General features: G+C 33.9%; 1 protein-coding gene across 2 annotated transcripts in view; it reads left to right on the top strand.

Moving 5' to 3' along the window:
* Positions 1 to 11,001, top strand: part of LOC110456851 (D-amino-acid oxidase-like) — a 13,440-nt gene extending 2,439 nt beyond the window's left edge. Inside the window, exons 3-10 of one of the 2 annotated variants that reach the window (XM_021507859.1) lie at positions 1,066 to 1,139; positions 1,349 to 1,414; positions 1,532 to 1,586; positions 1,850 to 1,951; positions 2,485 to 2,564; positions 8,075 to 8,192; positions 8,366 to 8,467; positions 9,591 to 11,001. In XM_021507859.1, the coding sequence (XP_021363534.1) occupies positions 1,066 to 1,139; positions 1,349 to 1,414; positions 1,532 to 1,586; positions 1,850 to 1,951; positions 2,485 to 2,564; positions 8,075 to 8,192; positions 8,366 to 8,467; positions 9,591 to 9,710 (717 nt within the window). In that variant the 3' untranslated portion in view covers positions 9,711 to 11,001. The remainder of the gene's footprint in view (positions 1 to 1,065; positions 1,140 to 1,348; positions 1,415 to 1,531; positions 1,587 to 1,849; positions 1,952 to 2,484; positions 2,565 to 8,074; positions 8,193 to 8,365; positions 8,468 to 9,590) is intronic. The other variant, XM_021507870.1, reaches the window with a different exon arrangement.
* Positions 11,002 to 12,877: the final 1,876 nt, after the last annotated feature.

Raw genomic sequence — 12,877 nt, forward strand, 5'->3', positions numbered from 1 at the left:
GTTCTTGTATTTGCGCTTATTTTCAAGTAAATGGTAACTTTACATATCTTTACATATGACTGTATCCCTTTAAAAAATGAAATCATATCAGTAGGTAGGAATAGAATAAATAATCTGAACATCGAATGAGTAATCAGGGAATCGAATAAGTAATCAGGGAATCGAATAAGTAATGAGCACTTAGTATGGAAGTGAAAGGTTAAATAGATCAACAAAGTACGTAATAATGCAGTTTGAACCATCTTTTGTGTTGATAAGTAAGAAGGAATCGAATAGGTAATGAGGGAATTGAATAAGTAACCAGGAAATTGAATAAGTAATCAGTGAATCAAATAAGTAATGAGCACTTATTATGTAAGTGAAAGATTAAATAGATCATCGAAGTGCTTAATAATATATTTTGAACCATTTCTTGTGTTAATTAGTAAGTAGGAATCGAATAAGTAATCAGGGAATTGAATAAGTAATGGAATAAGGAACTAGGAACTAGGAATCAACTTCATGGAGGTAGTTAAAAATGAGTTACGGTCACATATATTAGCATCTCATTGCTACATGTATCATATGGGTTGTTCGAGTAACGGTATATGTATTGACTGAACACGTCAAGGCAAAGGAAACACTTTGAACCTTTGAATTGGATAGTACATATGTTTTATATAGCGTGGGTTGACTTTGTATCACTGATTAGCTTGTATTGCAGAGGAATGAGAGTGTGAAGGGTACCAAAATGTAATGGCATTGTTCTAGATACAAAAATGTATCATAAATGCAAAAAAGCAGCGAAACGCATTTTAAAGTAAATCTCTAATCCAAATGGCGTTTAAACTTTTCACAAACTGCACAAACCATTTCACCTTTAATCTGACTCGTTCATGTAACAGACAAAAAACCCCAATATATTCTTTGTACGAGTCATTGGTATCCTGTGTTAGACTTAGTTATCAATCTATTTACAACATTTGTTTGATTTTGTAATGTACTAATGTTTTCACTGATCTGAGTTTAGTGTTTTATGTCTTGTTTATTGATGTTAATCAAACGACTTTATTTCTCTTTAAAAAGTCGCCGTTTGTTGATAAATGCTTTGGCGTCCGAAGGCTGACAGAGAAGGAATCAGCTATACATCCAGACAATCGGTAATTCCTTGTTTCATACGTAACTTCACATAGAAAGTACATAGTGTAATAAAAGCGGAAGGGAAGGTACATCTGATTTGCTACAATTCTGATCAAACTTTTTAATGTTGTGCAAAACCAACTTTTACTAGTGTATTTACTATAACATGTTCTTCCTGATACACTTGACTTGTTTCGCTTCAAATTTGTATTGATGTTGTTTTAACAAGGACAGGACAAACACTGACAACGATGATGATTGACGTCAAAGCCTACCTCCCGTGGCTGATGAAAAGGTTAACCTTCTTTATTTTCTATTGTCTTAAAAGACATGCTTTCGTTTCATATCATGCTAACAAAATAAGTGCACGCCATTATAAAGAAGCAAATAACGCCGTGCCTTAAACTTTCAGATTTCAGGCAAACGGTGGCATTATACAGAAACGAAAGATATCGTCGTTGGATGAGGTACGTACGTACCCATGGATGTATATGAAACCAATGTTTAATAGAAAAGGAGATGGCTAGAGGATCTGTTAATGGAATATATGCCTGATTTTGGAGTTAAGATTAAAATGTACGCTTTCATATATCTGAAGACGTAAACAAAACATATGTAAAATAAAAATCCTTTAGAAACAATATGACGAGTATGAATAAGTTCATCAATTCGAAAAGCAAACGTAGCTTCTTAGCTGATCGACTGTTGTAAAATACACATTATTTTTTAGCTCACCTCTCACTACGATGTAGTGGTCAACTGCACTGGACTAGAATCATATCACCTGATCGGTGACCACGACCTCCGGCCAGTCAGGGGTCAAGTATTCAGGGTAAGACCGTCAGTTATTCTGCGATACATATATCTGGTTGTTCCGTAACATCAGTGTTGTAGTCTTTATTTCTATTGGCTTAAATCCGAGAAAGGGTTATTTTTCAGTGACAAAAGTCTCATTATTAAAAGAATAAATACCAATAATTGCTATCAAACCGTCTACATAAAACAAAATGATACTTCACGATGAAATGTTAAAATTAAGGCTGTAACGGATAACATGTTCAGTATTATCTCACTATGAATCGTTAAAATTAGAGATCTATAAAAAAAAATTTAAAATAGAACAATATCTTCTCTACGGACGCATGATTTAATAGATTTCTATTTTCTAAGGTACATTCATATTCATCATGTGGTGGTATGATAAGAAAGAAAAGGAAAAAAGCAAATCTAGTAGTATATAATTACAAATATAAACTTAATACTCGCTATGTGAAGAGTAACTGTTTACAAAGTCACGTACATACAATGTAGTTTGTTTGTTGCTAGGTAACATGGTATTCCTACTGATATATCGCTTCATTGCAGGTGCATGCTCCCTGGATAAAACATTTTTACATCGATATTGACCCTTCTAATCCGGACAACGAGATTTACGTACTTCCAGGGTAAATATCGAGTGATGAGAGGGAGGCTCTGAATTTGTCTAAAACATTTGTTCAGCATTATCGCCATTTTGATTAAATATCGCAAATATTGAGTTTTCAAAAGAACTTTATGGTATATATTTCACGGTGCAGACTTTCTTTCATCTGCATCCATTTTCGGGTCTTCGTTTGATCGACAGAATGAAGCAATGAAACCATGAAGACATATATTTCTCAAACTGAATGCCGTGTACGGGCAATGTTGTTGATTTTGAAAGATACGGGCCTTCACCGGAATCATACCTTGTTTGCTATGTTACTATTTCAAAAGTAGTGGTTTAGGTAAAACACAAACAGTAGTAGTGTAGGTAAGACACAAACAGTAGTAGTGTAGGTAAAACACAAACAGTAGTAGTGTAGGTAAAACACGAACAGTAGTAGTGTAGGTAAAATACAAACAGCAGTAGTGTAGATAAAACACAAACAGAAGAAGAGTAGGTAAAACACGAACAGTAGTAGTGTAGGTAAAAAACAAACAGTAGTAGTGTAGGTATCACACAAACAGTAGTAGTGTAGTGTAGGTAAGACACAAACAGTAGTAGTGTCGGTAAAACACAAACAGTAGAAGTATAGGTAAAACACAAACAGTGGTAGTATAGGTAAAACACAAACAGTAATAGTGTAGGTAAAACACAAGCAGTAGTAGTGTAGGTAAAGCACAGACAGTAGTAATGTAGCTAAAACACAAACAATAGTAGTATAAGTAAAACACAAACAATAGTAGTAAAGACAAAACACAAACAGTAGTAATATAGTTAAAACATAAACAGTAGTGGTGTAGTAATAAAGGAAAAACACAAACAGTCGTAGTGTAAATAAAACACAAACAGTAGTAGAGTAGATAAAACACAAACAGAAGAAGAGTAGGTAAAACACGAACAGTAGTAGTGTAGGTATCACACAAACAATAGTAGTGTAGGTAAAAAACAAACAGTAGTAGTGTAGGTCAAATACAAACAATAGTAGTGTAGGGAAAACACGAACAGTAGTAGGGTAGGGAAAACACAAACAATAGTAGTATAGGTAAAGAACAAACAATAGTAGTATAAGTAAAACACAAACAATAGTTGTGTAGGTAATACAAACAGTAGTAGTGTAGATAAACCCCAAACAGTAGTAGTGTAGGAAAAACACAAACAGTAGTAGCGGAGGTAAAACACAAACGGGAGTAGTGTAGGTCAAATACAAACAATAGTAGTGTAGGGAAAACACAAACAATAGTAGTGTCGGTAAAACACAAACAGTAGTAGTTTAGGTAAAACACAAACAGTAATAGTGTAGGTAAAACACAAATAGTAGGAGTGTCGGTAAAACACAAACAGAAGTAGTATAGGTAAAACACAAACAGTAATAGTGTAGGTAAAACACAAGCAGTAGTAGTGTAGGTAAAACACAAACAATAGTAGTATAGGTAAAGCACAAACAATAGTAGTATAAGTAAAACACAAACAATAGTAGTGTAGGTAAAACACAAACAGTAGTAGTATAGGCAAAACACAAACAATAGTAGTGTAGGAAAAACACAAACAATAGTAGTATAGGCAAAACACAAACAGTAGTAATGTAGGTAAAACACAGACAATAGTAGTAAAGATAAAACACAAACAGTAGTGGTGTAGGTAAAACACAAACAATAGTTGTGTAGGTAACACAAACAGTAGTAGTGTAGGAAAAACACAAACAATAGTAGTATAAGTAAAACACAAACAATAGTAGTAAAGATAAAACACAAACAGTAGTAGTGTAGATAAAACACAAACAGTAGTAGTGTAGATAAAACACAAACAGTAGTAGTATAGGGAAAACACAAACAATAGTAGTGAAGGTAAAACACAAACAATAGTAGTATAAGTAAAACACAAACAATAGTAGTGTAGGAAAAACACAAACAATAGTAGTATAAGTAAAACACAAACAATAGTAGTGAAGGTAAAACACAAACAGTAGTAGATAGTAGATACGTAATACATAAACAGTGTAGGTAAAACACAAACAGTTGTAGTGTAGGTAAAAAAAAACCAATAGTAGTTTAGGTAAAACACAAACAGAAGTAAAACACAAACAGTAGTAGTATAGGCAAAACACAAACAATAGTAGTGTAGGAAAAACACAAACAATAGTAGTATAGATAAAACACAAACAGTAGTAGTATAGGCAAAACACAAACAGTAGTAATGTAGGTAAAACACAGACAATAGTAGTAAAGATAAAACACAAACAGTAGTAGTATAGGGAAAACACAAACAATAGTAGTGAAGGTAAAACACAAACAATAGTAGTATAGGTAAAGCACAAACAATAGTAGTATAAGTAAAACACAAACAATAGTAGTGAAGGTAAAACACAAACAATAGTAGTAAAAGGAAAACACAAACAGTAGTAATGTAGGTAAAACACAGACAATAGTAGTAAAGATAAAACACAAACAGTAGTAGTGTCGGTAAAACACAAACAGTAGTAGTATAGGGAAAACACAAACAATAGTAGTGAAGGTAAAACACAAACAGTAGTATTGTAGGTAAAACACAAACAGTAGAAGTATAGATAAAACACAAACAATAGTAGTGTCGGTAACACAAACAGTAGTAGTATAGGGAAAACACAAACAATAGTAGTGAAGGTAAAACACAAACAGTAGTAGTATAGGCAAAACACAAACAATAGTAGTGTAGGAAAAACACAAACAGTAGTAGTGTAGGTATCACACAAACAGTAGTAGTGTAGGTATCACACAAACAGTAGTAGTGTAGGTAACACACAAACAGTAGTAGTGTAGGTTAAACACAAACAGTAGTAGTGTAGATAAAACACAAACAGAAGTAGTGTAGGTGAAACACAAAAAGTAGTAGTGTCGGTAAAACACAAACAGTAGTAGTGGAGGTAAAACACAAACAGAAGTAGTATAGGTAAAACACAAACATTAGTAGTGTAGGTAAAACACAACCATTGGTAGTGTAGGTAAAACACAAACAGTAGAAGTATAGATAAAACACAAACAATAGTAGTGTAGGAAAAACACAAACAGTAGTAGTGTCGGTCAAACACAAACAGAAGTAGTGTAGGTACAACACAAACAGAAGTAGTGTAGGTACAACACAAACAGAAGTAGTGTAGGTACAACACAAACAGAAGTAGTGTAGGTGAAACACAAAAAGTAGTAGTGTCGGTAAAACACAAACAGTAGTAGTATAGGGAAAACACAAACAATAGTAGTGAAGGTAAAACACAAACAGTAGTAGATAGTAGATACGTAATACATAAACAGTGTAGGTAAAACACAAACAGTTGTATTGTAGGTAAAACACAAACAATAGTAGTATAGGTAAAACACAAACAGTAGTAATGTAGGTAAAACACAAACAATAGTAGTGTAGGTAAAACACAAACAGTAGTAGTATAGGTAAAACACAAACAATAGTAGTGTAGGTAAACAGAAACAGAAGTAGTGTAGGTAAAACACAAACAGTAGTAGTATAGGTAAAACACAAACAGTAGTAGTGTAGTAGTGTAGGTAAAACACAAACAGAAGTAGTATAGGTAAAACACAAACAGTAGTAGTGTAGGTAAAAAACAAACAGTAGTAGTGTAGGTAAAACACAAACAGTTGTAGTGTAGGTAAAAAAAACCCAATAGTAGTTTAGGTAAAACACAAACAGTAGTAGTGTAGGTAAAACACAAACAGTTGTATTGTAGGTAAAACACAAACAGTGGTAGTATAGGTAAAACACAAACAGTAGTAAGTAGTGTAGGTAAAACACAAACAGTAGTAGTGTAGGTAAAACACAAACAGTGGCAGTATAGGTAAAACACAAACAGTAGTAGTGTAGTTAAAACACAAACAGTAGTAATGTAGGTAAAACAAAAAAAGTAGTAGTGTAGGTAAAACACAACCAGTAGTAGTGTAGGTAAAACACGAACAGTAGTAGTGTAGGTAAAAAAAAAACAATAGTAGTGTAGGTAAAACACAAACAGTAGTAGTGTAGGTAAAACACAAACAGTTGTATTGTAGGTAAAACACAAACAGTAGTAGTATAGATAAAACACAAACAGTAGTAGTGTAGATAAAACACAAACAGAAGTAGTGTAGGTAAAACACAAACAATAGTAGTGTAGGTAAAACACAAACAGTAGTAGTGTAGGTAAAACACAAACAGAAGTAGTATAGGTAAAACACAAACAGTAGTATTGTAGGTAAAACACAAACAGAAGTAGTGTAGGTAAAACACAAACAATAGTAGTGTAGGTAAAACACAAACAGTAGTAGATAGTAGATACGTAATACATAAACAGTTGTATATGTTAGGGTGTGAAATTGTGAAAAATAGAGACAAACTCAAACGCAATTTTTTATTATCTTTTGGAACATTTAAAACGATATGTATTTTCATTTTAACTATTTAAGTATACACTTTTTATAGGCCCTTGGTTCAAAGAAATTATTACTGATTTCAAATGATAACTAATGTCTACCTGTAATACGCCTCAGAAACCAAATTTCATTCTGGATAAATTTGAACCATATCAATATTGTTTCATGTTTTTTTATTACCTTATAATAATTGGCTTCATGTTGACCTTAAGCTAGTGATATGAATACCCAGACAAGTAACTTTGAATAGGAATATCTATCATTGATGTATTATAAGCTTTAAGCTATCTGACATTCATCATGGTACAAATTTATGTAATATTTTATCGCTAGTGACACTTGCTACACCCAGCAACATTGACACCTATCATGGAATAAATAAAAGTATGAATTATGAAAAGGTTTTTTTTACACAACCAATCACATTTTCGATGTGACTATTACGATATGTACACTGTCACCTTCATCAGACAAATGACCAATGAAGCGTATGCACACAAAGGTGGAAAATGTGTTGGAGTCATCCACAAAATCGATGTCGATTTGGCTACGCTGTAAGCGTATGTACAATAGTTATGTATGTACCGAAATGACTCGATTCAGCTATGATTTGTTAAATAAAAAAAATGCTGAATCGAGTCATTTATGTACATATACAACAACTATTGTACATACGCTTACAACGTAGCCGAATCGACATCATTTTTTTGTGGATTAACATATAAGCCGTAATCGGGTCAAGATGGAGTTATTTTTTGACACAAAGTGATAGCTTTATCGTCTCTCTAAGGAAATGAATAATACTATCGACACTTCTGGTTTACACATTCTTTGTTAAGTTAAGTTAAGTTGTTTTTCTTTATTTTTATCATGTTTCTCATTCCAAACGATATACTTGAAAACCTCTTTGAATCATAAAGGTTGTATTGATGTTCTTCACGTTGATAAAAAGGAAAAACCAGTATATTCTTTCTTAGTTGTTGTCAGGGTGGGCAGGTGAAGTTGACGTTAGTTTATCTACCATCTAACATATCATCCAAACTGGACAATACAAACGGAATAAACTGAATTATCATACAATTTTTTTTTTTTGTACAAATAGAGCGCGTGATGTGGTGTTAGGCGGTACTAGCCAAGTGGGAGACTGGAACACACAAGTAAACGGTGCTGACCGTGATAGTATTTGGAACGGTTGCTGTAAACTTCTACCGAGCTTAAAGGTACAAAACGAGTTACACATTTAATTTCTTTATCCGCAGTAACATTGTTGTGTTGCTTTAGGGATTTACGTTGCATTGTATTCATTATTGGTGTCTCCAATCCTGATATTTTGATTATCCTATCGATTCAACAATTTTGCTCCTGTTTGTTGACGCACTTTTTTTACATGCAGAATGCAAAGATACTTGATGAGTGGGTTGGTTTGCGTCCACAGAGAACAAAAATAAGAGTGGAGCTTGAGAGGAGACAGATTAGCAAAGAGAGAATGTCCGTGGTAAGTGTAAAATGTTTCTAAGATAAATTATATAATTTTTTGGACGGGGTTCCTGAGGGCAGCACATCCTTTAATGCATGTCGTAAATCACAGAGCTCGTTACATCACTATTTTATGCATCAAACAAAATACAAGGGCGAATTCGTGAACTGAACAATGTTAGCAATATGTACATGTTACAACTAGAAATGCGTTAATATGAAAATCGTTATAAATCGCTGAATAAAACGCCGTTATAAAAATAATTACGAGTGAAGAGTTTTGTTAAAAGTCCATGATATTGTAGCGTTAATCATAGAATATTGGGTAGAGAAAACTCACAAATACGTAGTCAGGATTGTCTACAATAATGGATTCAATCTGCTCTGAAGAAATCATATTAAGGGCCTGTATTCATGAAACTGTTCTCATGCTCAAGCATGAATTCTGTGCTCGAGCCAACTTTCTTGTAATTCGCTTAAATCATGTAACAACAATAAAAAATAAGATGTAAACATTTGAAATAGTATTCGGTTTGAAGTTTTTCAACATTTCTAACATAACTTTCACAAAGATATATTTTTATAAACTTATCACTGGCACAGAGAATTGGGCTTTAGCACAGAATCGGGGTTTGAGCAAAAGAACGGTTTCATGAATACGGGCCCTGCTTTCTACGAATTGGATTTCGGTTTCTATCATGATTAAATACTTTGTCTGTTCGTTGGTGGCCGAAACAACTTCCCACACTTCCAGTAATGTGACCTAGCGGAATGCTGTGCTGTGTGCCTTCGGCATGGTATTTCAGTGAGATAGCACTATAAAGTTGGCGTCAGCTCCGCGCTATCACAAGGAGGCAAGCACTCCAACCTGTCTCCGGCATACACACACGCAAGCACGCATACATTAAACTCATGGAGGCACGTCCTTAAATGACCTTAGTTGTTAATATGACGTTAAACAAAATTAAACCAAACCAAACCCCATTTTTGTGGACATTTGTAATGGTATACCTTTGTTTTAAGATTGTCTCATTTCCTGTCTCCGTCTTTCGTAGCGATTTTGAATTTCATCATTGATGTTTGTAGGATGACGCTTTAATATTTTTAAAAATCAATTTGTAGAATTTTGTTTATATTTATAGATTGTCCACAACTACGGACACGGTGGATCAGGTGTCACGCTCCACTGGGGGTGTGCACAAGAGGCCACACGGTTGGTGACGCATGCGCTACAACATCTTGTGCCAAAATCAAGTTTGTAACACAGTGTTCTATCTGAGAATAGCATACCCCGGTCAGTTGGTATTGTGAATGAAAAGATGAAGTACCTTTACTTTTCAGAATTGGAGAGAAAATAAACATTGGAATATTAGACATTATATTGTACATACAATGATTTTGACGTGATTTGAGTTCATTTTGTCGTGGTGTCAGACTGTGAAATATAACGGTACGACTGAAAAAAAGTTATATATATATATAACAATTTAGTTAACAAGGCCTGTAATAGAGGTTTTCTATTACACAAAACGATAAAATATATGTTGTCATATGCATGATCTCATAACTACAAAAGAAAATGGAATTCAAACAATTTATCTTCCAAATAGAACATAAATATAGGATTTCAATAATACAATTATAACACCAGGGCCCGTATTCATGATCCGTTCTCATGCTCAAACTCCGATCCTGTACTCAAGCCCCATTTAATATTCAGATGATAAACTTATAAAGAATTCACCTTTTGACAATGAGTTGGAAGAGATTTACTGAGACTTGCAGTCAAATACCATTTTCAGTATTTACAACTTATATGGAGTTACAAGAAAGTTGGTTTGAGCCTGAGCATGAGAACGGTGTCATGAGTACGGGCCCTGAGGTATTTAATTGATGTATATCAGTACATCTCAAACATATAGCAAGACCGGTTGCAGTTCACGTATGAACTTCAATACATGTAACAAAATTGACAAAGTTTTGAAAAAATCTAATTCAAGTAAACCGTATTAGATACAGCGGAGACATTTTCGTTGATCGCATAGGTGAAAAATAGTGTAATATTTAATGAGACAAAATGTAATTGATGAAAGTTAACCCAGTTTTAAAACAAAATATGTTTCTTCAAAATATTAATAATTTATCAAATTGTGTGCTTTTTAGTAGAGTGATGTACCATTACTTGTACAATATTTAAATATCTTTCATGCAACTGAATCTATTAAGTGTAAAGAAAATAATAACGGATTATATTTCCCTGCAACTAGCACTTACGGTTCTTGTCATCAGAAAGTTAAATACACTCAGAATAAAATAAGATAAATATCATTAATAAAGAAACCTGTCAAAGGATAACGTGAAACTGCTCTTAACAAAATAACCGATTGACTGTCATACTATATGGCTATTTTTGTCAGTGGACTTGAGAAAATTAAAAGAGGTTCAGATCTGTTTAAGTCAACATATCATCAGACAAAGATGCAATTTTTTTTAAATAGACTGATGGCTAGTCAAACCAAAGACTACTGAAACCAGTTAAAGGGAAAATGTATACATAGGGACCTGAAGATGTAGGTCTGGTTTATACAGGTTTACATATAAATGTATACAGTGGGACCTGAAGATTTAGATCTGGTTTATACAGAGTTGTAGATCTGGTTTATACAGGCTTACTTAGAAATGTATACAGTTGGACCTGTAGATTTAGATCTGGTTTATACAGGTTAACATATAAATGTATACAGTGGGACCTACATGTAGGTCTGGTTTATACAGGTTAGATGTAGATCTGGTTTATACAGGGTTACATATAAATGTATACAGTTGGACCTAGATGTAGATCTGGTTTACACAGGTTTACATATAAATGTACACAGTGGGACCTAGATGTAGATCTGGGGTATACAGGTTTACATAGAAATGTTTACAGTGGGACCTGAATATGTAGATCTGGTTTATACAGTTTTACATATAAATGTATACAGTGTGACCTAGATGTAGGTCTGGTTAATACAGGTTTACATAGAAATATATACAGTGGGACCTAGATGTAGGTGTGGTTTATACAGGTTTACATATGATGTATACAGTGGGACCTGAAGATGTAGGTCAGGTTTATACAGGTTTACATAGAAACGTATACAGTGGGACCTAGATGTAGATCTCGTTTATACAGGTTTACATATAAATATGTACAGTGGGACCTGAAGATGTAGAACTGGTTTATACAGGTTTACATGGAAATGTATACAGTGGGACCTATATGTAGGTCTGGTTTATACAGGTTTCCATAGAAATGTATACAGTTGGACCTGTAGATTTAGATCTGGTTTATACAGGCTTACATAGAAATGTATACAGTGGAACCTAGATATAGGTCTGGTTTATACAGGTTTCCATAGAAATGTATACAGTTGGACCTGTAGATTTAGATCTGGTTTATACAGGCTTACATATAAATGTATACAGTGGTCCCTAGATGTAGATCTGGTTTACACAGGTTTACATATAAATGTATACAGAGGGACCTAGATGTAGGTCTGGTTAATACAGGTTTACATAGAAATATATACAGTGGGACCTAGATGTAGATCTGGCTTATACAGGTTTACATAGAAACGTATACAGTGGGACCTAGATATAGATGGCTAGTCAAACCAAAGACTACTGAAACCAGTTAAAGGGAAAATGGATACATAGGGACCTGAAGATGTAGGTCTGGTTTTACAGGTTTACATAGAAATGTTTACAGTGGGACCTGAATATGTAGATCTGGTTTATACAGGTTGACATATAAATGTATACAGTGGGACCTAGATGCAGGTCTGGTTTATACAGGTTTCCATAGAAATGTATACAGTTGGACCTGAAGATGTAGATCTGGATTATACAGGTTTACATATAAATGTACACAGTGGGACCTAGATGTAGATCTGGCTTATACAGGTTTACATAGAAACGTATACAGTGGGACCTAGATGTAGATCTGGCTTATACAGGTTTACATAGAAACGTATACAGTGGGACCTAGATATAGATGGCTAGTCAAACCAAAGACTACTGAAACCAGTTAAAGGGAAAATGGATACATAGGGACCTGAAGATGTAGGTCTGGTTTTACAGGTTTACATAGAAATGTTTACAGTGGGACCTGAATATGTAGATCTGGTTTATACAGGCTTACTTAGAAATGTATACAGTTGGACCTGTAGATTTAGATCTGGTTTATACAGGCTTACTTAGAAATGTATACAGTTGGACCTGTAGATTTAGATCTGGTTTATACAGGCTTACATATAAATGTATACAGTGGGACCTACATGTAGGTCTGGTTTATACAGGTGTATACAGTGGGACCTAGATGTAGGTGTGGTTTATACAGGTTTACATAGAAACGTATACAGTGGGACCTAGATATAGATGGCTAGTC

The sequence above is a fragment of the Mizuhopecten yessoensis genome, unplaced genomic scaffold (assembly GCF_002113885.1).
Source record: "Mizuhopecten yessoensis strain PY_sf001 unplaced genomic scaffold, ASM211388v2 scaffold1063, whole genome shotgun sequence".
Taxonomy (NCBI): Eukaryota; Metazoa; Mollusca; class Bivalvia; order Pectinida; family Pectinidae; genus Mizuhopecten; species Mizuhopecten yessoensis.